We start from the raw sequence: 24723 nt of genomic DNA, 5'->3' as shown, positions 1-24723 counted from the left end.
AGGGGAGGGAGAAGGAAGGCGGGGTGGAGAATCGGCGGGAAAGGAGGACGCGTCAGCTTTACCTGCTGACGGCGGAGGGGGAGGAGGAGGCAAGATGGCGGCCCCGGCCAGGCAGTGAGTGAGGCGGCGAAGGCAATGGCGGCGGGACGAAGCGACGGTCCCGGGCTTTGGGCGGCTGGGACGGGGGCTTGCGGCCGTTGGAAGGATGATCGGACCGCCGACTCCTTCCCCGTCGACGCAGAAGAAATGTCCGCAGGGAGGCGGCGGGGTAGAGGCCGTAACCCCAACCCCGGGTCGTGGGGCTGAGGAGCCGCTCTGAGGGAATGGTGATCATAAGGGTGGTATTTAAGCGCTTATTAGGTGACAAGCACAGGTATTATGACTTGTACTGTTCTAGGTACAAGGTGATCGGGGGGGGGGGGGGGGTTTCCCACAGGCTTAGTCCCCATTTTAGAGATGAGGGAACTGAGACCCGGAGGAGGGAGGGGAGGTGCTCAGAGACACACAGCGGGGAAGTGGCGGGGGTGGGATTAGAACCCACGACGTCTGGCTCCCAAGCGCGGGGTCTTGCCAGTAAGTCTCGGGGAGCGGCCCGTCAGGGGGCAGAGGCGGCGCCTGAGGCCTTGTCCACACCCGGGGCGGCCCAGCCTCACAGGCGACAGCAGCCTCTCCTCCGAGGGGACAGTAGCCTCTTCTCCGAGGGGATAGCAGCCTCTCCTCCTAGGGGACAGCAGCGTCTTCTCCGAGGGGACAGTAGCCTCTTCTCCGAGGGGATAGCAGCCTCTCCTAGGGGACAGCAACGTCTTCTCCGAGGGGACAGGAGCCTCTCCTCCTATGGGGCAGCCTCTCCAAGGCGACAGCTTCTCCTCCAAATGGGCAGCCTCTCCTCCAAGTGGACAGTCTCTCCTCTGAGGGGTCAACAGCCTCTCCTCCTATGGGGCAGCCTCTCCCCCTTTGGCAGCCTCTTTTCCTATGGGGCAGCCTCTCCTCCGAGAGGACAGCAGCTTCTCCTCCTATGGGACAGCAGCCTCTCCTATGGGGCAGTCTCTCCTCCGAGGGGTCAGCAGCCTCTCCCCCTAAGGGGCAGCCTCTCCTCCAAGGGGACAGCAGCTTCTCCTCCTATGGGTCAGCAGCTTCTGCTCCTAGGGGACAGCAGCCTCTCCTCCTATGGGGCAGCCTCTTCTCCAAGGGGACAGCAGCCTCTCCTCCTATGGGGCAGCCTCTCCAAGGCGACAGCTTCTCCTCCAAGTGGGCAGCCTCTCCTCCAAGTGGATAGTCTCTCCTCTGAGGGGTCAGCAGCCTCCCCTCCTATGGGGCAGCCTCTTCTATGGGGCAGCCTCTCCCCCTTTGGCAGCCTCTTCTCCTATGGGGCAGCCTCTCCTCCGAGGGGACAGCAGCTTCTCCTCCTTTGGGACGGCCACCTCTCCTATGGGGCAGTCTCTCCTCCGAGGGGTCGGCAGCCTCTCCTCCAATGGCAGCCTCTTCTCCAAGGGGACAGCAGCCTCTCCTCCTATGGGGTATTCTCTCCTCCGAGGAGGCAGCTGCTTCTCCGAGGGTCCAGTCTGTCCTTTGAGCGGGTAGTCTGTCCCCCGAGTGACAGCCTCTCCTCCAAGGGGACAGTCTGTGCTCCTATGGGGATAATCTTTCCTTTGAGGGGATGGTCTCTGCTCCTATGGGATGTTCTCTTCTCCGAAGGGACACTCTCCTCCAAGAAGACATTCTCTCTGAGGGGACAGTCTCTCCTCCAAGAGGACAGTCTCCCAAGGGACATTCTCTCCTCCGAGAGGCATTCTTTACTCCTATGAGTCCGTCTCTCCCCCTATGAAGCAGTCTCTGATACGTTAAGTGCATTCTTTTTAATACTCTGGTTCTCTTTGAATAAGATGATGAGTTACGTGTTTGCAAATCTGCTCCTGCAGGTATGGACTTATTTTGCCAAAGAAAACACAGAATTTGCAGCCTGTTCTGCAGAGACCTTCAGTGTTTGCTGAGGAATCTGATGATGAGGTACACGGAACACTTTTTTCTAAGCATAATTTGGTGCGTTGAACTGGTACATCAGGAGACATGTCTAGTTGTCTAGAATAGGGCTTTTGAGGAAAGTAGCACCAAGATCATCCCAGTCCACTAATAATAACATATGTATCAATATCGAGTTACCTGTCCCGTGCAGAGAACTCTTCCTGGCACCGGAAGCATCCGAAGAAGTAGAAGGCAGGGCCTCTGCCTTTGAAGAACTTTCCACGTAGTGGGGGAGCCAGTCAGGCACAAATTAAATACGTCGAGCAACAAAAGAGTAGAAATTTAGATTCACTTGGTTAAAATAAAAAGTATACTTAAATGATAAGGGTGGCTGCTGGGATGGGATGACATGGCTAAGAAGGTGGGACTTAGGGAATTACTCTTGCAAGAGGTGGCTTTTTCAGAGGGCTGTGATGATGATGGTATTTAAGTGCTTACTATGTGTCAAACAGTGTTCTAAATACTGGGGTAGATTCAGTCTAATCAGGTTGGATACAATCTCTCTCCCACATGGGGTTCACAGTCTTAATCCCCATTTTACAGATGAGATAACCGGCCCAGAGAAGTAAAGTGACTTGTCCAAGGTCATACAGCAGACGGGTGGTGGAGCTGAGATTAGAAGCCAGGTCTTTCTGACTCCCAGGCCCATGCTCTATCCACTAGGCCATGCTACTTCACCCCAGTGCTTATAACAGTGCTTGTCACAGCATAAGCACTTAAGAAATACCATCATCATAATTATAGCCTTCTGAATAAAATGGGGATTCAGTACCTGTTCTCCCTCTTACTTTTACTGAGTGCCCCTTGGCACCAAATTATCTTGTATCTTTCCCAGCACTCTGAACAGCACTTAGCACTCAATAAATACCACTGATTGATTAACAAATACAAATATTAAGGTAGGGAGGAATGTGGTTTGGCAGCTGTGAGTGGGGAGGGGGTTCCTGGCCGAGGGAAGGCAGTGTGCAGTGGGTTTGGACATAAGAGGGCTCCCAGTGAGGACATTAGTAAGTTTGCTTGGGAGGAAGACAGACTCTGAGCTATGGCTTTTTGTTCTTTGGCTACTTGCTGGGGAATTGCAAGAGGGTGTGGAAAGATAAGGGGGCAGTTGAAAGAGAGTTTTATAATCAATCAGTCAGTTGTATTAAGTGCTTTCTGTGTACAAAGCACTGTACTAAGCTCTTGGGAGAGTACAGTATAACAGTTGGTAGACACATTCCTTGCCCACAGCGAGCTTACAGGCATTAATGTAAATAAATACATTTATAAATTCTGAAAATGAAGGAATAAACCCATAGATTAAAAAAAAATAGAATCTGCCTTAAATGTTTATTCCATCTTGATAACCTAGAAGAAAGCTTTCTGCTCCTGATATTTGTCAACTCTTCCCGCATTTTCCAATGTCATAGTAGTCTGATAATAGCGAGTATTGGTGGTGTGAAGATTTGCAGTGAAGTGTTGTGTAAAATGTTTTTAATCTTTATGGGTGTGCAATGTGTTTTTAAAAAGCATTGTAAAGATCTGGCTGCTCGTAGTCATTTTCTTTGTCTCTTGTTTAGTTGTCAAAGGGATGTTGATGATTCTCAATGGTACAGCAGTTTGACATAGGCACTTTTTTGACCCTAATCTCTGAAGTCCAAAGCATTAGCATAATAGAGACCCAGATATATATTTTTATTTATTCATTCATTCAATTGTATTGAGTGCTTACTGTGTGCAGAGCACTGTACTAACCGCTTGGAAAGTGCAATTCAGCAATAAAGAGAGACAATCCCTGCCCACACCGAGCTTTTTTGCTCTTGCAATTTTGGAAAAATGATATAAAGATTACCTCTTAAAACAAGCTAGTATTTTTTGGTTAGATTTCTCTGTAAAATGTAGTAAATGGATTTTACAAAATGTTTAATTCCTTACTGGCTGGGAAAATACTTACTTTGGGCAAACTTTAAGGACTATTTAAATTTTCATTCAAAAGACAAATCCCTTCTGGTTGAAATCAATCCCTCAAATGCACCCAGTGGCATAATCCTTAATTGATGTTCCTAAAGTCTTGTTCATAGAAAAGAATATAGAATTAGACTTGGTCCTCTGCTAGATGTGGTGACAGTAAAAAATAAGCTGAAGAACTGGGAAGAGACTAAGTACAGGAGGAAAGAGTGATATGATATGGGGGCCGGGGGTGGGAGAGTACAGTCCCTTGTAGTGATATGCTTTAGGAGACATTGTGGTTCAGGATGAGAAGTCTAGAGGATTTTATAGAAAGAGATAGAGGAGGATTATTGGGTTCCGAGGGCACAGGAAGCATGGAAAACTGGTGTTTGTGTGTGTCTCTCCACAAAGCCTCTTCCTAGAGTTCTGCAAGAATACCAACAGATGCTTTACCATTTTCTTAACAATACCTTTCAAATGGTAGAGTGAAAGCACTGTCTTCACACTTTAGCCAGTTCTGCCTTCTGAGACCTCAGCTGATGGATGAAGGGCATGTTTTTATTTAGATCACGTGATCATGAGTGAAGAAGGTGGGAGTGGAGGATTTTACTCCTCGGGGTTCAGTTTATTTCATTCTGAAGCCTCCTGAGGGAGCGACTGTGTCTAACTCCCAACTGGATATTTTTTTTCCAGTGCTTAGTACATGCTCGGCACACAGTAAGCACCTAATAAATACCACTGCTAAAACGGCATGAAGCTATTGAGGTGAAGCAGGAAATTTGCTAAGGAATCTCGAAGTGGTTTGAGTAGATCAGAGAAGCAGCATGGCCTAGTGAATAGAGCACGGGCCTGGGAGTCAGTACGACCTGGGTTCCGATCCCGGCTCCGCCACTTGTTTGCTGTGTGACCTTGGGCGAGTCGCGTCACTTTTCTGGGCCTCAGTTTCCTCATCTGCAAAATAGGGAGACTCTAAGCCCCTCGTGGGACAGGGACTGTGTCCAACATGTTTGCCTGTATCCACCCCAGTGCTTAGTACACTGCTAGTCACCTTGCCTCCTACCTCAACTCGCTACTCTCCTACTACAACCCACACCCCACACTTAGCTTCTCTAATGCCAACCAACTCCCTTTCATTCATTCATTCAGGTGTATTTATTGAGTGCTTACCATGTGGAGAGCACTGTACTAAGCGCTTGGGAGAGTACAATACAACAGTAAGACACATTTCCTGCCCACAATGAGTTTACAGTCTCGGGCGGGAGGGTTGAGGGGGAGACAATACAAATAAATACAAATTATACAATAAATACAATGCAAAAATATACAAATTACAATACAGTACAAATATGCAATAAATACAAATAAATACAAATTATACAAATAAATGCAATACAAATATAATACCAATGCAAAGAAATTACAGATACATACTGCACCTCGATCTCATCATCTTGCTGCCGTCCTCTCACCCACGCCCTGCCTCTGACCTGGAACACCCTCCCTCTTCATATCCCACAGACAGATACTCTCTTCCCCCGGCTTCATGGGACATCTCCTCCAAGAGGCCTTCTCCAACTAAGACGTCTTCCTTTTCTTCCACACCCTTCTGCGTCACCCTGACTCGCTCTCTTTATTCATCTTCCCCCCCAACCCCGCCCAGCCCCAAAACAATTATATACATAGCTGTAATTTATTTCTATAATGTCCGTCTCCCCCTCTAGACTGTAAGCTTGTTGTGGGCAGGGAATGTGTCAGAGGTCTCTCCCAAGTGCTTAGTACAGTGCTGTGCACACAGTAAGTGTTCAATAAATACAACTGATTGATTTGATTGAGCTCCTTGCAACTGTCCTAGACTCAATCTCCATCCTCCTCTTTTGGGTGTTATACTCATTCCCCCACAGACTGAGACCTCCAGTGTGATTCCAGAGCTATTTTATTTTTTCCGCCTCTTTGATCAGTGTTTTTAAAACACTTTAACAAAAATGTAGGCTATTCAGCAATGCTCATTATTGATGTTGAAAAGTTACTATTTTAGTTGGAAGCCTGTCCTGCTTGGTCTCAGTAGGAAAAAGTTATATTTTTTTAAAGCCATCTCAGCATTTAGTTTATATCGATAAAGAGACTTCATTTTTGGTTTTCTTCAGTAATAATTAGATTTTCCTTTTTCTAAGATGGGGTCTGGAAGTGGTTGATTTTTAGATGTAAATGAAATAAATGAATGCCATAAGCTCTTTCCCTCTCACGTTACAATTGCTATTAAGGACATTTATTCTCAGGCATGAGAGAGCATGTAATTTACCAAAATGCCAGACAACAGAATATCTTCTTTGCTAGCCCAGCAGGGTTGCTTTTCATGAAGTGTCCAACCCCCATATTTAAGGCACTGTGTTCCCTGCTCTAAAATGTGAATAATGTGCTTTGCTGGGCTGTGTCAAAACAAAAATGATTAATGACAGAAACCAGTAACTGGTGGGGGTTTTTTTCATGGTATTTGTTAAGCGCTTACTATGTGCTAGGCACTGTACTAAGCTCTGGGGTAGATTCAAGCTAATGAGGTTGGACACAGTCCTTTAATCCCCATTTTAGAGATAAGGTAACTGAGGCACAAAGAAGTAAAGGTCACCCAGCAGACAAGTGGTGGAGGCGGAATTAGAACCCATGACCTTCTGACTCCCAGGCCCATGCTCTTTCCACTAGGCCACACTGCTTCTTGATCAGCATCGTTATTACTGAGGCAGACAAGTGGCTGTTATATCAGTCATATTAGTTGGTTGAATACACTTTTTATGTGAGATGCTTGGTTCAGGTTTTGTTCTGCTGTTCCCTCACCTTTTTCAGAACCTAGAAAAATCCTCTAAATAAATGCTTTTCTCGGGGTTATTATGAATCCTTAGGGTCCTGCTGGTGGTCTGGTGGATAAAGCACTGACTGCTCTGGGGGTCAGGAAACCTGCGTTCCAGTTCTGCCTTTGGCCAGCTAATGAGGGCAAAGACCACACAGACACTTGGCAAGGTACCGCGCCCCTGCCTGCTACTTATTCATGCCCCAGCAGGCACACAACTGGCAGAGACAAGAGCGTGAGAAGCACTGGGCGAGCCGCTAGCACCAGAAGCAGTTCCTCTGCCCAGGCTCTCGGTCCTGATGTTCTAAGACCGAGGTTCAGCCGTTGTTCCTGAAGGGAGTCTTGTTATCATCGTCCATTATGAACCCTTTAGTCAATCAGTCAGTCAGTCGTATTTATTGAGCGCTTACTGTGCGCAGAGCGCAGTGCTTGGGAGAGTACAATATAACAGACACATTCCTTGCCCACCACAAGCGTACAGCCTAGAGAGGGAGACAGATATGAATATAAATTACAGATACGTACACAAGTTCTGTGTTAAATCTCATATGTGAGGAACAGATCAAGTAACAGAAAAAGAAGGCTACACAATATTTAAAAATAAAAGCAGATAAGAAGGAAATAAATCTAACAGTTGTAAATTAATACCATTATGATTTTCTTGTAGAAAAGAAAATTATACAGATCACTGAATCTCTTGGAGAGTCCTAAAGTTTTTAAAAAGGGATTGCTCATCTTCTTAGTGAAACTCCATAAAAACCATAACGTCTAAAGTTCTTTATCTCAGATTGGGGTTTTTCCACTCTGGATTTCTTGATTCCCTTTTCCTGTACAGAATCTCAATGAAATTTGAGAAAAGGGGTTCTTTTGGGGCCAGGTTAATTGTAATACAATGATAATTTTTGATGTTACACATAACAAATTTTTAAGACCCTGCAACTAAATTAACTTTCCCTTCTCCAAAAACCTTGCAAACTTGCTTTTGTATTGGGTGTTCTGATATACCAGCCTCCTGGTCTCTTATATAGGAACGAAAAAAAGGTTTTTCCTGTGTACTAAGATGAAACAACATGGTAATACTGCCTTCCAAAAAGCAATAATCCCACATCTCATGATTGCCTTTATCAAAAAAAAAAAGATTGAATCACTTTCTGAAACAAAATTACTTTATTAGTTCAGTAATAATTTCAGGTTACTTTCAAGATAAGGAGCAGCATTGGGGAGGGGATTCATTTCCTGCTTTTGGGTTTATCTGCTCAAACTACATCTCGAATGTCTGCAGATTGTGTATTTATAACTGAACTCTAATAAAGTCCATACTGGAGAATCTGCACACCTGACTTGGTCATTGTGATTATATATTGGGCTCCAAACTATTGTTCTTTTAATGAAATCCTCATGCCCCACCCCCAACTATGCATATTTCATTAATTTTTTTCCAATGTTATAACTTCAGGTTGTAGAAGGGATTTACGAAACCTATAGCTCTTACTTTTAAAGGATACTATCGTTAGTCTGGCCAGTGGGTAAAGGTCCTTTGAAAGATGTGCTATATTTCCAGTGGAATAAAGTTGTAGAACTTTCCCTTTAATAGCATTAATGGCCCTGTGCATAATTTAAATTCTAGACCAATGCATGTCTAAAATCAAAATTTTGTTTTTTATTTAGTTGTATTTCAAACTGGAATGAAAGAAATAGTATTTGGATTCTAGAAATCAGGACTCAGTAATTACACCTAAAAAAATACGTGTAGACATCTACTTATTTGATTATGAAGCGTAGGATTTTGAGATTAGCCCAGATGTTTTGTTCCTGAAATTATAGTTATTAACCAGCTTGGGTGCGCTCACTTGTCAGTTAGGAGAGGCAATGTGGTTTTGGAGAAAGAGCCTAGGAGTGGGAGTGAGGAGACCCAGGTTCTATTCTTGGCTTTGCCCCAGTTCTCTTATGTGGCCTGGGACAACTCACTTAACTTCTGTGCTCTCCCTCCCTCCTAGTATGTAAACCCCATGTGGGACAGGGACTGTGCCCCATCTAATTATCTAAGCAAGATGCCCATCTCATAGTAAGTTCTAATACCCCTATCATCATCATCATTTAGAACATCACAGTGGTTCTTCCTTAGCTGGAAATTATTCAGCATTAGAGCCAGTTGGGGGAAGGGATAATCAGGACTAGCATTATCAGGAGATGAAAATCAAAAGTTGTTCACTTTTGAGACCAATTGAATTGTGTTCCTTTGACGTGAATAACCTCCAAAGGAAAGATGGTGAAGGTGAATACCTTTAAGGGATGGGTCTCCAAAGCGTAGAAGTTTGTCAGAGAAAAATAAAGGGGCACATCAGAGGGACTGATTGTATGGGATGTTTTTCAAAAACGTGACAGTAGAATATAGTGGATTAGGTTCTGGGGGCAGTTACAGATGCTGCTTACTCCTTGTTCCTAAAAGGGTTTTTGCTAGACAAAATGTCATCCGTTAATGATATCTTTCGGCATACAAGGATCTTCGTCAGTTTTAGTGTAAAAGCATGTAAATTTAAATTATTTGAACTCACTCTGTCAGTAGAATTGTGAAAAATGGATTTTTTAATGCACATTGAGATCCTAATGAGTTGGCTGGAATCTTCCTTTGCCTTTTGGTAACTATTACATTTGCAACTTTTGTAAAAATTTGGAATCAAGTCACTCCCACAGACATATTTGTATCATAGTTCAATGCTTCCTAATTTTCTAGATACTGAAGGTCAGTTGTAAATTAGCTGATATTGCCAAGGCTTTGGTTATTTTAGTGTGGGATTAAAAAATTGGTTAATCTGTAGTTCACATTGTAGGGTTAAAGAATTCTCACTTTCTGATCTCTCAGTGTGAGGGTTGTAGCTCAAAGAGTAGCTTGAATGCAGGCAGAGACCATGAAACAGCCTGCAGAGTTGTAAATCCTTTTAATAAGGGACTGTTGATAAGTAAAAACAATACAAAAGAACAGGAAGATCTCATCTGTCAGGTGTCAGGGCATAGCAGGAAATTATTGCCATAAACCATTTAAAGAGGGATTGGTTCTAGAGCTGTTTTCTTTTCGTTGCTAAACAATTTGGCCAAGTGAATGACAGGGGAACCTCTTGGATTTGATGATTTGATCATTGAAATATAAGTCATCATGGAGTATTTTTCAGTGTGGGCATCCAACTTGTGAGATGTCCTACATAGGTTGGTTCTTCATGGTAGATAATGTAGAACTCTCCCTTGGGGAAATTTTGGTCAATTTCTGACTTCTTTTTTTGATACAAGGAAGAAAATTCAGTAAGTGAAAGTATGGAGGCATCAAAAATGATCCTTCAGTGTATTTTTCAGGATCCCTGGGCCATGTTTCAGAGAAAAAAATGCCCAGTAAGTCCCATGTAGGATATTTATTCTTTTCCAAGGACCCTGAGATGTTAGTCATTCCTATTCAGCTGTTGAGACTGGGGGTAACAGGGAAATGGCACACAATCTTAAGGGGTTTGCTTTTTTTGCTTTCCCTACTTTCCTTGCCAGAACTGCTTTCATAGAGTTAATGGCTCTTCTTAAACAATTTCAAGCCAAATTTTTAAAAAATCTAGTTTTCTTAGGTTGGGTTTTTCTACCTCTGAAGTCAGGACACCACATTGTTTTTTTACCAGAAAGTACAAAAAGGCAGATTGAATGAATCTAATATGATTATAATCTAAAAGTAGACTGAAAGAAAAGTAGATTTAAGAAGTTTGTCTCCCTGTTAGTGCTTAAAATTGTTAGCCAACATTTTGTTCTCTGGGGAGGTGGAGGTAACCAATGTAGTATAATATAAATACCAGACAGTGTCTCTGACTGGAGCGTCCCTTACAGGTTGGTTGTGAACAATTAATTCAAACGGTGATATAGCACTATACGACAGAAGGCTCAGGTGAAGACAAAATACACGTAGCCAGGGATCGGAAAGATATTAGTTGTATTTTGTGATGTGCTTCAACTCCTTTATTATTTAATAATTAATTTACTAACCAATTACCGAAAAAAAGGTATTCTTTTAGTACAAATCCTAATTCTTAATTAATTCCTAGTTAATATTTTTTAATGGGCTTGTATGACAATTAATCCACTAGTGAATTTATCATAGTCACTGCCAGATACTTGTCATTATCAGTGGAAGGATTTATTTGAATGAGAACAATATCATTTTGTATTTGCATTGCTTAGACTGGGACTTCCTCTAAAGAGGTGTAATCTGTGTAGTTCATTCAGTGGTATTTATTGAGTGCTTACTGTATTCAGAGCACTGGACTAAGTGCTTGGAAGAGTACAGTACAACAATAAACAGACACATTCTCTTCACACAACAAGCTTACAATCTAGAGTACCTAATTATTGCAAGGCCGAGTACAGTCAATTCTCCTATACTTGGTATTTTCACTACATTTCTTGGGTAGAATGCAGCAAAACTAGAGAATGTTGTTTCTATAAGTGTCTGTGTGGGAGAGTGGGATGCGATGTTGGAAGAAAGGGCAGTGCACTTGCACTGATTTTCTGACCTACAAATAACGAATACACAAGTTTTCCTTAACATGAGAAGGGAGTGTGTGTTGGGGGGTGGGAGGGCGGGTTTTTCCGCAACACAACCCCACCCTAATGGAGAACTGATTGCTCTTTCTTTGAGAGGTTATATGTTTGGAAGCAGGTTTAGGAGAAGATCTGCTCTGATAGAATCTGACTCTACAATAAATGCTCTCCTAAAAAAGGAAATTATATCTTCTTTGCTTCCACACTTCCCCTCCTGCCCCCCACAAGATGATTTGGACTCAAGAAAGAGGATTAGCATATCTAGTTGTCACCATCAATGATCAATTTAATATTCGTGTATAATAGTCATTGAGGTTCACCTCTTCTAGATATTTTTCTGCAGTCAGCATTCAAATCCAGGATTTCTTGTTGGAAGAGTACCGAGACTTGTAGTGACTAAATTTAAAAACTATACAGATGGCACTCCTTAAAGGAGTCTGTACAAATTGCACTAAGGCAATTCAATTTACCTTTAAAAAAAAGATTTCATGAGTTCAGAGTAGAGCCGAGAATTTGGGATGTAGAGGCTTAAGGAGGAGATTACCTTCCACCATTTGTGAAGCTGGGCCCGCTGGCACTTGTTACATATCTCCCTTAAGAAATCAAGGGTTCAATCTTAAAATGTGAAGCTTCCCAATTAATAATGCAAATACTTGGAAATAAGTTTGCTTAACAAATACAAAATCTTTCTTGGGGTTCTCGGGCAATTGAATCTACCTTCAACATTTATTCCAGAGGGTAACTTTTTTTTTTTCCTCTTGGAGAAGCATTCTTCCATTTCTTCTCGGAAGGGGCTTTTTCCAGTCTCTTCTAGGAGATGATGGGAACAGTCTCTACAGGAAATTTAAATTTCAGGACATTATGATCAGAAAACGTATTTTTCATTGCTGAACTAGTTGGAAGGATGGCACAGGGGAAGAAGGGTGGGTTCGGTCTTTTGAGGTGGCCAGAGAGGATTCATTGCTGTAGGAGGTGACAATGCCACCGTCACCAATTATCAGGGTTCTTACATCCCCTGGGTTGCCACCAACTTTACATTTGCAGGTGGGCACAGGACAACACGGTGGGGAAAAGATTGTAGACATTACCTCTTGGAATAATGCTGGAGATTTAATTAGACTGTAGCTGTTGTTTCCGGACTTTTTTGTGCCTGGGGATATTACTGTTACCTTTTCATCACAGATATTAACAAAATGTCACCTTTTCATAGCATTGTATTAGTGTTCATTTTAAGACTGGTGATAGAGAAACAACATGGCTCAGTGGAAAAAGCACGGGCTTTGGAGTCAGAGGTCATGAGTTCGAATCCCAGCTCTGCCACTTGTCAGCTGTGTGACTGTGGGCAAGTCACTTAACTTCTCTGTGCCTCAGTTACCTCATCTGTAAAATGGGGATTAAGACTGTGAGCCCCACGTGGGGCAACCTGATTCCCCTGTGTCTACCCCAGTGCTTAGAACAGTGCTCTGCACATAGTAAGCACTTAACAAATACCAACATTATTATTATAATTATTATTTTCATGCTGATTTGACCACTTAGATGTCCAGCTGCATGGGACACTGCACATTTTATAGCTTTGTAAATTTTTTAACCATTTCAAAACAATTGTTCATACCCTTGAGACACACACACACACACACACACACACACACACACACACACACACACCCCCAGCAATTAGTCTTTCTTAGGTTAAAAATATAGCATGCAAAAATATTCCATCATGCCAAATTTTATCCAACTCACCACATTTTCCACAAAAATAGCCCCCCAAGCCCCCGCATAGCCGTCTCTCTCAGAAAAAATAAAATACACTTGCCCATCCGCTTCTACATAAATGAAAATACTTCGCCTTTTCATTCAATGTAAATATTTGTTGGTGTTTCACTCCCTCCTATGTCCTTTGCACATCTAACCACAGCACTTTTTGTGTTTAGTTTGTAAACTCTTAGAGAGATGGAAACAATGGTCTCCCTTTGTTTTTGTACTATTGCTAGTCCCCAATTTCATTTGAACCATGTAGTACAGTGCTGTGCAAAAATAGACATTCAATAAAGCTTGTTGATTCTGGTACATCAAAAGACCATGCGCATCAAATTAAAACTTGTCAGCACCCTATTTTCATTTCAATATTTCATGATTACCCACTAGTCTACCCTCTGCAGCAGCTTGTTCTTGTTCTTGTCTACAGCTACGATCAGCTTTGATACTTTGATCTGGCCCTGAGTCTTGATAAGCACTCAATAAATACAGTCAGATGAATGAATGAGCATGTCTTTGCCCATTAGAAATGAACAGATTTCCGGTTGGGGAACAACCCAGCTGAATATTTTGATTTATGATGACCATTTTCTAGGTTTCAGAAGTTTTGGAATGGACAGGACAGGAAAAGTCATGTAGTTATTAACCATCAGGAAGTCGTGGCAATGATTACTTAGGTAATTTAATTACTTTAAATTGAATAGTTTTGTTTTTCCATTTTTCCAGACCTCTGTGGGTGAGAGTCTTCAAAGGGAAGCATTTAAGAAGCAAGTGATGAAGCAGGTAAAATGGAGACATTAAAATATTGAGTAAAGCAAGGATGATTTATTGCAGCCTTACTTCGGTAGCTAGACAACCAAATCAGTGCATTGAGCTAAAAACAAATATTAGAAGAAAACATTTCCCATATTCCCTTGTCATCCAAGCCAGTCTGAATAGTGAAGGGAGTGGAAATAATTTAATGCGCCATAGATTCAACATCTCCCATTTGAAGGTCGGGGACAATTAAGAGGAAGAAAAAGTTCTTGTTTTCCAGAAGATGGTAATTTGGGGGCTTATATCATCAATATACCAGCATTCTTTAAGTTTGGTACTCCTTGAATAGCTTTTTCGTGAAGGCGACATTCGTGCCCACTTTAAGACGACACGCACTGTATTTAGTACACTGTTGTCCAATCCAGTGCCATGGACATTCACACAAGCTTTTTCCGGCCCTGTGGAGCCCTTTAACCAAACAGGCTTGCATTGTTGATTGTTGGATGAACGCTCCCCAGTTCCCTAATAGTGTTCTAACCAAGGGGCCGAGGGCCTCCCCCAAATAAACTCTCATTTCCTCTAGTCCCTCTCCCTTCTATGTTGCCCCTGCACTTGAATTTGTACCCTTCATTCACCTCTCCTTCAGCACTTATGTAAATATATGTAATGTACTGTTCATCTCCCCCTCTAGACTCTAAGCTCCATATAGGAAGAGAACGTCAACTGTGTTATATTGTACTCTCCCAAGTGCTTAATTCAGTGCCTCTTAATAAGTACCATTTATTGATGCATAGTTGAAACTCCATTTTTAGCAGAACTAAAAGGGTTTGTGCCTTGGGGAGGAAGCATAAGTGTTTTTTTGGGGGGGGGAGTTCACCCCTTCTCTGGGGAAAGTCAGTAATAGAAATCATTTCAGAAGCTGGGCTCTTCCCCTCCATTTCTCTTCCATGCTGTACTAGTAAAAATACTACTTTTGGCTTCAGGTGCCTCATCTCAAATGGTCAGGGAATGAGAGTTTTAGTTTGATTCTTACTGCTGAGCCTGCTACTTGAAATGGAAAAAATTGTTCTGTTTTCTGCCAAAGTAATTTCATGTTTTGACATTTAATTTTTTTTATCCACCTTTCTGAGATTTTAGTGCTGCTTAGAATATGATAATTGCTTGTCACCATCTTGACCAGTTAAAATTTGTGAGTGCCTTGTGTGTACAAGGTTTATCCTGGCCATTATGGGACTTTGCTGAGTCTAAATCAATCAATAAATCTTACTTATGGAGCGCTTACTACGTGCAGAACGCTGTACTAAGTGCTTGGGAGAGTACACGTTAGCAGAGTTTGGAGACATGTTCCCTGCCCATAATGAGCTAACAATCTAGGATAAGCTATGATTCTTGCTCTCAAAGAGCTTATAGGATAGGGGGAAAATATGTTGGATGAACTGAAGTGGATAATAGAGGAGAGTGAAACTAGGTTTAATGGGTTTAAATGGCAGAAGGTGCTGAAGGCCAAAAGTTTTTTTGAACTAGACTCAGGAGGCCTTGGGAGCCATTCGGAGAGACTTTATATGGGAGCGACAGCGTCCGAGCAGTGCCCAAAGAAGACTGCTTTATGTGTGTTTTAGAAATGATTAAAAGGGAGAGAAAAGAGAATGTAGAGAGAGTTGGATGTAGGTGTTATCTTACGACATTTCTGATTTAATCCCAAGATTTAGCTGTTATTTGGTCAACCAAGAACCATTCTTCTTCATTCCCCTCCTCTTGGGAACTCTTTTCATTTTATTAGGCCAGTCGATGGGATTGACTGGAATGCAGCGTGGCCTAGTGGATAGAGTACCAAGGCCCTTGGTGAGCCAGAAGGACCATGGGTTCCTGTTCGTTGCGGCTCTGTTACTTGTTCTATTTTGTTGACCCTTAGGGCAAGTCACTATGTAGACTTCTTTGGGCCTCAGTTTCCCCTCATTCCTGTAAAATAGGGACTGAGGTACTGGTGGGAGCCCTGTGGTGGGACAAGAACTGTATCTACCTGATTATTTGTATCTTTCCCAGCACTTAGTACAGTGCCTGGCACATAGTAAGTGCTTAACAAATACCATAAAAATGCTTTAAAGTATAAAGTACAACCTCAACTAATGTGGTTTGTCTGCCGTTGGGAACCAGCAGCAGAAGTGGTTGAGCCTGGTGAACAGCAGTTAGAAATGGGTGACTCTTAGGGCAGATGCTTTTGAGAAGATCATGAATCCAGAAAATATGCCAGGATACCAGTTACGTAGGAGGGATTGTTTGTCATTTACGCCATTGGCCTTATCGGCCACACTCAGACATACTGATTAACAAATCTCACGGTCAGTAGCGCCCATCAAGCCCAGAGGACTGTTGCTTTATTTATACCTATATGTATATTTTTAATCTCTTCAACAGAATGTTAAATGCAGAGATACTTGACTCAGTTCACTACATCTCTTGAATTATGGGGAAAAATGAATAGTCTTTCCTTATAATAGGCTAATTCCTGCAAAAATTGGCTTTTCCATCTAAAGCTTTTCATGTTCTTGCCTCTTGAAGTTGTCATAGCGATCCTGAATGGTATTTGAATGTGATCCCTGATATTGACAATTTGCTAGGATTCCACAATAAACAGCTCATTTTTGCAGTCTATGTGAACATTTTTCAAGACCACAGGCTATTTTCCTAGTAAGATCATTATTTACAAAGAAAAAGCATGAAGTTCATGCCAGGTCGTGGATGTTGATATTGTATTGATGCGCAAAACAGTCAACATTGGGAATGCCAGAGGTTTCTTGAAATAATTTTGATATCCCTGAAAAATGCTAACTTTTTTGCATTCAGCCACCACACAGATTGCCCAAGAAACAAAACTACTGAGCAATTGTAACCTGTTGTCAAGTGATTTGTTTTATTAAATCACTTTTTTGGGTGCCATGTCACTCAGGCTAGGCCAACTCCTACAGCTAGAAGAAAGGGGGGGAAAAAGGCCCTTAATTTTTGAGAATAGTGAACTGCTTCTCCTCAGTAACTTCTCCCAAAGTATTATAATTGGATTTGTTTGTGTGCCTTCTAAATGCAATAACTGGCAAATGGACAAAGGTGTGATATACCTCACCCCCTCTACCTGCCTACTTATTGCACTCAGGCACCTGCCTTTAGGGACTAGGTTTGACTAGCGGAAACCTTGGGATGCAGGTTCTGAGAGTCCACAGGATGGTAGTGGCCACTCAGGGCAGGCCCCTAAGAACACCACCAAAGTTGGCTGTAAAAAGAGGGCACTGGTCTTCCTGGTGGCGTCCAATCTGAAAAAGTGAGTATTCAAGGCCATCTAGAGAGCAAGGGAAACCACCCCACAAAGTCTAGTTTCCCAGGAGTGAGAACAATAGAGTTTAGATTTACAGCAGATCACAGATAGCCCCTAAAACCACTATGGTATTAGTGCAGGTTGTTCATAAGATATATTTACTTCCATAATCCACGCAGGCATATTTTTTCAAAGCAAGGGGCTAGGTGTTTTTTATTTATACCCTAGTGGAATAGCTATTGCATTTTAGTTGGGAATATTGTTCTGATAAACACAGTTTATGTCATGAATTGGTGCAACAGTGGATAATGGGTATATTGCCACATTCTACCCCTCTAAAGCATTTTTTACCTATTTTTGACTTGGATACTTCCAGAAATTCATAGAAAGCTAAGCGAATCCTGTTTCATTTTTAACAACTGATATTCAGTTGCCAATTGAATCTTTAAGGACAAACATGATAATTAGAGAAAATTAAATCTTACATATGCTTGGCTCTGAATGATTATTTAATGGTTTTTCTGGTTTGCTTTGTTGCTTTTAAGACCAAACTTGAGATCCAGAAGGCTCTGGCAGAAGATTCAACAGTCTATGAATATGACAGCATTTATGATGAAATGCAACAGAAGAAAGAGGAAGCTAATGCCAAACTGCTTTCAGGAAAAGATAGAAAGGTTTGTAGTTGACTAAGTATGCACTCTCCAATACCTTGAGGTTTGTGGGAGTTTTTTGTGAATCAGTGTACCGTTAGATTGGTTATTTATCTGGTCCTAGTGATCCAATTCATGTTCTCTGGGTGCAGCACATTTTGCATTCAGAATGACTTTAAAGCTTGAGAATATGCTAGGAAACAGCTTTTGAGGGTTTAAAGCAGTTTGGGTGTCTAATTGCAGATATTTAGCCTCTGATTTTAGCCCCAAGCACCGTAGAGTTTCCTAAGATGAGGGAAGGCTGAGGCTATCCGTGACGTTCCAGTCCATGCGCCTTAGTGGTTAAACTACAACCATGTACATTGCTTTTGAAAATGTCAGTATACCCACTGAAATTCTATTTTGTGAGCATCAATTCGTCTCTACCCACGATTATCAGTGCTACCTGTTTGTGTCCTTAGTACTAGCTAAGAGAACTCAAGCTTCTTCTTTGCAGGCAAACACACTCAGAACCCTTTTATTCAGGCCTCTCTCTGGAACACCCTAGAAACCAAACACTTGGTTGATGGATTAAATATTTCTTGCCCCATACTGGTTTCTTTTAGGGTATGTACTTATTTTTCAGGGCTGAACAATACAGATGACATTGATCTGCACTTGGTGATTTAAACAAGTAGACTGACTAGGATAACTTATCCCAAATGCACCCTATAAATCCCCAGCAGACACGGGAAAAAAGTCACTTTCCATTTAGAAAAAAACTCAAGGGAGTTTAAAAACGTTTGAAAAATCCTTTTTAAACAATTCCAATATGTTTCCTTCTTAGCCTAAATACATCCACAACCTCCTCAAGGCAGTTGAGATAAGAAAGAAGGAGCAGGAAAAAAGGATGGAAAAGAAGATACAGAAAGAAAGAGAAATGGAAAAGGGAGAATTTGACCATAAAGAAGCTTTTGTGACATCTGCTTATAAAAAGAAACTGCAAGAGAGAGCCGAAGAGGAAGAAAGAGAAAAGAGAGAAGCTGCCCTAGAAGGTAAGTTGGGTGAAAAACAGAGTGTCATTTAAAAAAAAAATTTAATGGTATTTGTTAAACGCTTACAGTGTGCCAGGAACTGTATTAAGCAGTAGGGTCGATACAAATTAATCAGGTTGGACATATGGTCACAGTGCCTGTCCCACATTGGGCTCACAGTCTTAATCCCCTTTTCACAGATGTGGCAACTGAGGCAAAGAGAAGTTAAGCGACCTGCCCAAGATCACAACAGCACACAAGAGCCGGAGTCAAGAGTAGAACACAGGTCCTTCTGACTCCTAAGCCCATGCTCTATCCACTAGGCCATGCTGCTTCTGTCAGTTGTTGGACCTGTGAGTGCCACAATTAGAAGGTAAAGCCCTTAAAGGACACAGGCTGCCTTGTTTTCTCTAAAACCTGCGATGCAAAATGGAAGACGCTTAATTCCAGAGTGGCTTCTGCACTTGGCCATGAAAGCCAACACACTGTTGTGGGAATTAAAGATGTGCATTGATAACATTCCCAGGCTAAGCTTCAGTGTAGGTGGTTGTGCATCTGGAGAGGCTTGACATCTATTGGAGAAAGGACAATGGACTGAAAAGTACTTGGAGCTGTGTGGCAGGCCTGTAGCCACACATTCCCCAAAGACCCCCAATCATGTCCTTTATAGGTTATCGATCCAGCGCTTAGAACAGTGCGTGGCACATAGTAAGTGCTGAAAAATACCACTATTATTATTAATAAACTCCAGAGAAAATTAAAATCTGGGTGATATCTTCTCTTCATTTACTCCCTGAATCCTGGGACTCTGCCCCTCTTTGTGTGGTCAGATCTGATCGGTCACATTCTCCATTTCCTTTCTCCTTCCTTAGCAAGATTGGATGTCACCAAACAGAAAGATCTAAGTGGATTTTACAGGCATCTCTTAAATCAAGCAGTTGGGGAGGAAGAGGTACCTGACTGCAGTCTCCGGGAAGCCAGGTGAGCCATGACAAACTGCCGTTTGGGTTTTCTCTTGCACCCCCATGGTCATTAGGGCAGAAATGAAGGGAAGGCCAGCAGGCTATGGCTTGACTCTGCCCTCTAAAGCTATGCAATTTAGTGTAGTGCCTGCAGGGTGTTTCCTTTGTTTTGGTGTTGGAGAGGAAAGATTTACTTCATTAAATGTTGTAGAGAAGTTACCCGTAAATGCTACATGTGAAATCTGCCCTGGAACTGCTGCTGATTTTTTTTCTCGTATGGGGAAGACTACAGCAAGGTCTCTTTCTTGGGCAGCAAAAGGTGGCCAGTGTGAGCAGCCAGGTGCTCATAGGTCATTCTGGAGTATAAAAAATAAACTTGTTGCTGATGGACATAAAAATCCACCAGTCTTCCATTAAAAAAGAGAGAAATGATTTTTGCTATGTTTGGTTTCAATATCCATGCGTGTGTCTATATATTGTTTCATTGTAGTTAATATTACCTTCCACTGCAACAGGAGTTCATTTGATGTTGTTTAACTCTTTGGAGTCAATGCTTAGCAAGTTGCACATAATTTTAGTAAATGTGTCACTTCTGCCTTCAGATTGAAAATTGCTTCCATAAAATTGAGGATATCCTACCTTGATTAACTGCTCCCCAGAGTTCTCTCCCTTTCTGCTGATAAAAGATTTGCACCAGCATTTTTTATGATAGTGTAATTTCTATTTATGTGTGTCATGATTTTTTTATTCCCAAAAAAAGTCCTCCTTTTCCAATTAAGCTGTCATCTTATTCAATGTTGACTGAAAATAGGCTTCTGCCCTTCAATAGCCAGAAAAGGGACCATGTCCTCCTCTCAGCTTTAGTAACATTAGGAGAGGATTAGAGGGAAGTAAAATACAGTCATCCAGATGCTTACTGGTTAAAAACCCTTCGACGCATTCTCATTCACAGTCAGACAGTGAAGAAGTAGAAACAACTATGCAGGCGGAAGATGAAAAAAATTGCCCAGATTCTTCATTTTCTCATTAGAGTTGATGATGCAACATTCTTGTGTTTGTTTTTTAAAGTTCTAGGATAAAGCAAGAGAAACCAAGAGGTTTATGCCGATGAAATGAGCCCAGAGAACAGAAGTTCAGAGGAGAGAAACCATTCCAAAACGCTCGTGAAAGAAGAGGACAACCCAGATGCCGACAGTGACTTTGATGAGAGCAGTGATGATGAGGAAGAGAAAAACACCCGAGTGAGATGTAGGAGAAAGGAGGTGCTGACAGCCCTGAGACTCTCTCCGGGCACCGGAGCCAGACACACTCGAGGTCATCCAGTGAGGAAGGTGGTGGACCCCTCAAACAGAGCCACACAAAAGTTTAGAGTAAGAGACCGAGGGACCCTGAAAGAAGAGAGGTGATCCATCCAAGAAAGGACTGTGAAAGAAGGCTCAAAGATCGAGAAGGAAAGCAGGAGCAGCCCAGGTACAGAGAGCCACATAAGAAAGATAGCTCTAGGAACCGCCCCGAGCAAGAAGACAAACGAGGAGAAAGGACAGAAGAGAAATGGAGGGGAACAACAAAGAACGCAGAGAGAAAAGTTTGGGAAGACTTGGTTGTTCCGAAAGAGACAGGCCAAAAATGGTAGAGACCGAGCCATTGAGGACAGAGAAAATGCCAAGAAAAAGAGGAACATCGGAAGGGAAGGAAGACCGACCCAACAAGGATGATAAATGTGGAGACAGAGATCGGAAGTACTTCTGAAAAGGACCGAGGCAGGAGGGAAAGCAGCCTGAGGGCCGGACAAGGAGAGGCCTGAGCAGGAAAATGCTCCAAAGGAGGAGCCAGAAAGGGGGAGAGAAAGAGGCTCCAGCTCCGGCAGGCTGCCCGGGCCCAAGGGCCGCCCCGCAGAGGAAGAGCAGAAGACAAAGACCAAGCATGGTGAGCAAGTTTGCAAAACGGCAGTGCGGAGACTTTATTGTCAGCAAGGGACCGTTACCTGGCCAGGCAAATGGCCCGTGTGAGTTGCCAAAACTACATTGAGAAAGAGGAAGATTAATGTCATTTCACCTAAGCAAATGAGAGGACAGTGACTGAGGAGAAAATAGCCACCCCGCTGGGCCTGGCTGAATGTACTACTGACCGCAGGACTTAGCTTTATACTCTCTAGTCCAATAAAATAGTCACAATTGGATGAGAGGAAAAGCAAACGTTGGCTCCTCTACCTTTGCAAAAATGGTTGGTTTTCCTTTGGGCCGGCAACACCACATCCTGAGACTCTTGAGAGAGGCATGGGGCTGATCTGGGAGTTGGGGAGTTTTGGCATTCCAGCAGCAGTTGTCAGTTAGCAGTGTTACCAGCCTGCGTCCCAGGGCTTTGTAATGCCCTTGACTTGCAAGGTCTTGAGAAATGACTAAAATGAGGCAGAATGGAATTATATATAGGAAAGAAATCACCAGCCTATCAGGACAGTGTATGAGGGCGCACATGCAGATACTTGTTATTAAGTGGTCAATTTTGAATTTGTTTGAAATACGTGGTTAGGAAGCTGTGTTTAATGCTACAGAAATTCTTGTAATAAAGATGCACTTAGTGATCAATAGTAGTGATCGATACTCTTTGCTTCCTCAGTCTCTATTTGTTATAGTATGCAGGATCAATTTTTGCACAGTCCGAGTGTGCAAAAGCCTTAGTTATGACGTTCTAGGACCGCAAATCCTGGAAAACCTTTTTTTGTTTTGACATTATCATTGTACCTTTCTGGTAGTCATTATTGTTTTCTTTTGGTTTATAATAGCCAGCCTGGATTTTGAAGGGTAGTGATGAAGTTCACAAATACTACTTGAGTAGCCCGATTTAATTCAATCTCCTTACATGCCATGTTCAAGGAAGTTGGGATGAGACAGGTATCATGTTGAGGCCAGTAGTGGTTGTCCTGAAAAATTCACCAAAACCAAGCAGGTTAGGGTAGAAAGGGGAGAGCTGGCCTTTCCTCCTCAACATCTCAATGAGGCAGGGCTGGATCGTAGATTCAATGTCCAGCCTATTCTATGCTGCGTGGGTGGGATGCAACAGGGAGGTTGTTACAGATCACCTCATCTGTAAAATGGGGATTAAGACTGTGAAACCCCAGTAGGATATGAACTGATCCAACCTTTTGCCTTGTCTCTACCTCAGCGCTTTAATACGGTGCCTGACGCAGAGTAAATGGCTTAACAAATACATTAAAAAAAAGCTTCTGGTTCTATCTGTCACAACCTTCCTATCTGTAAATGTTGTGCGGGGCAGGGCTTGACTCCCTCGATGTTGGGGAGGAAGATGAGGGGTGGTCCCGACTGCTCCGTTGGAGGAGTGGCCCCAAGCTCATAAGATGCCAGGCTTCTGGTTATCCTCTCCCCCTGCAAAAGGGTTGGGGTTTGCTCTGTGATGCTGGATGGTTTAAAAGTCGTCGCGAAGCCATCCCGATGGATGTGGCTCACAGGTTTTGGAAAGCTAGGGCCGAAAGGCAGATTACAAAACCATGATGCTGCTGCACACGCCAAACCATCAGGGCGGCAGTGGCAGTCTTTTCTGCGGGCCTAATGTGCAATGGATGGTTGGTTATATTGTTTTTTGAGCCTCACCCATATGTGTTAATACCTTGAGTGGGTTTGTCTATAAATATGAAAGATTGCTATGGATATAGGATACAAAATAAGGAAATTCTGTTTTCAGCCCCATAAGTGACTGTAAGGCATTTGGAGTAATGTGCGTAGATAAGATTGTGTTCTTTTGGTAGGTCCTGAGAAGAAAAAGAGGAAAAAGTCTCGTTATTGAAAATAAGCAAATGGAGGCCCAGTGCGGCCTGCTGAGTCTCCTACATGTCTTGTTTTCCATTATAAAGATTGGAAAGTGCCTTGAGGGAAAACAGTCTTCATCAGTGCTTTTCGTTAAAAAGTTGCCATTCATACCTGTCATGATGTTTACCTTATCGAGGAGACTTGCCACATTTTCTTATTTTTCAGTAAGATAAACTTGGTTTGATAAGAATGTTGACTTTCAGACGAAAGCCAATGTTTATAGGGAAGGAGATTCAATTCTCGTACACGATTGAATTGTGCTACTCAGGCTAGGAGGTGGGAAAAACATGACTGGCAAAAAGATACTGTGCCTGCTCATAACTACAATGGAGATGACCCTCTGCGGGTTATAAAGAGCAGGGAGGATAGGGCAGTTTGCTTCCTAGGCACCTCTGAGGATTGTAGGATAATGCCAAGGTGGCAGACTTGAGAGACGGACAGGGTGGCACCGTGGTCAACGGTGATGGGAAAGTCAGGTGTAGGATAAGACTACCTGGGAGAGAAGCTGAGCTGTTTTGGGCATATTGAGTTTGAGATTCCATCGAGAGAGTCTTGAAGATATGCCCTGAAGGAAGGGACATTCCTGTCTGTTCTGTAAACTCGATGTGGGCAGGGAACATGTCTACTAACTCAGTTGTTTGTATTCTCCCAAGTGCTTAGTACAGTGCTTTGCATACAGTAAGCGGTTAGTAAATACCCTTAGGGTATTTACTGCCTAGAATCGAGGCAGGCTGTTCACTTCAGTAGGTCATCCTGACGGTACCAAGGTACTTGAGGCCAACCATTGATGGTTTCTATTAAGGTCCTTTAACAGGACCTTTACAGACCTTGATTGATTGTAAGGAGGAGGTTTGAGGTCACAGGAGAGAGGTCATGACTGGAGGGGAAGACTTGGTAGTCATCTGCCTCCAGGTGTAGTTGAAGCCTTAAGAGTGGATGAGCATCCCAAAGGAGTGGGTGTGGGTGAGAAGAGGAGACATAAAACTGAGCTTTGAGGAGCTCCCCAGTAGTGGGAGGCAAAGGAAGAGCTGGGGAAGGAGGCCGAGTGGTAGGAGGGGAACCGGGAGAAGACCATGTCAGAGAAACCC

General features: G+C 42.8%; 1 protein-coding gene across 1 annotated transcript; it reads left to right on the top strand.

Annotated features, from left to right (window-relative positions):
• The first annotated feature begins 60 nt into the window (after positions 1 to 60).
• NSRP1 (nuclear speckle splicing regulatory protein 1) lies at positions 61 to 22411 on the top strand. Its single transcript, XM_029082886.2, is given in 8 exon segments — positions 61 to 114; positions 1920 to 2007; positions 13850 to 13906; positions 17732 to 17860; positions 18663 to 18870; positions 19722 to 19830; positions 20880 to 20910; positions 20912 to 22411. Coding segments are annotated over 8 exon segments (948 nt in total). The 5' UTR covers positions 61 to 94; the 3' UTR covers positions 21218 to 22411.
• The last annotated feature ends 2312 nt before the right edge of the window (positions 22412 to 24723 follow it).

Source organism: Ornithorhynchus anatinus, chromosome 17 (assembly GCF_004115215.2).
Source record: "Ornithorhynchus anatinus isolate Pmale09 chromosome 17, mOrnAna1.pri.v4, whole genome shotgun sequence".
NCBI classification, from domain to species: domain Eukaryota; kingdom Metazoa; phylum Chordata; class Mammalia; order Monotremata; family Ornithorhynchidae; genus Ornithorhynchus; species Ornithorhynchus anatinus.
Note: the sequence above shows the minus strand (reverse complement) of the source record. Positions and strands in the feature narration are given on the sequence as shown.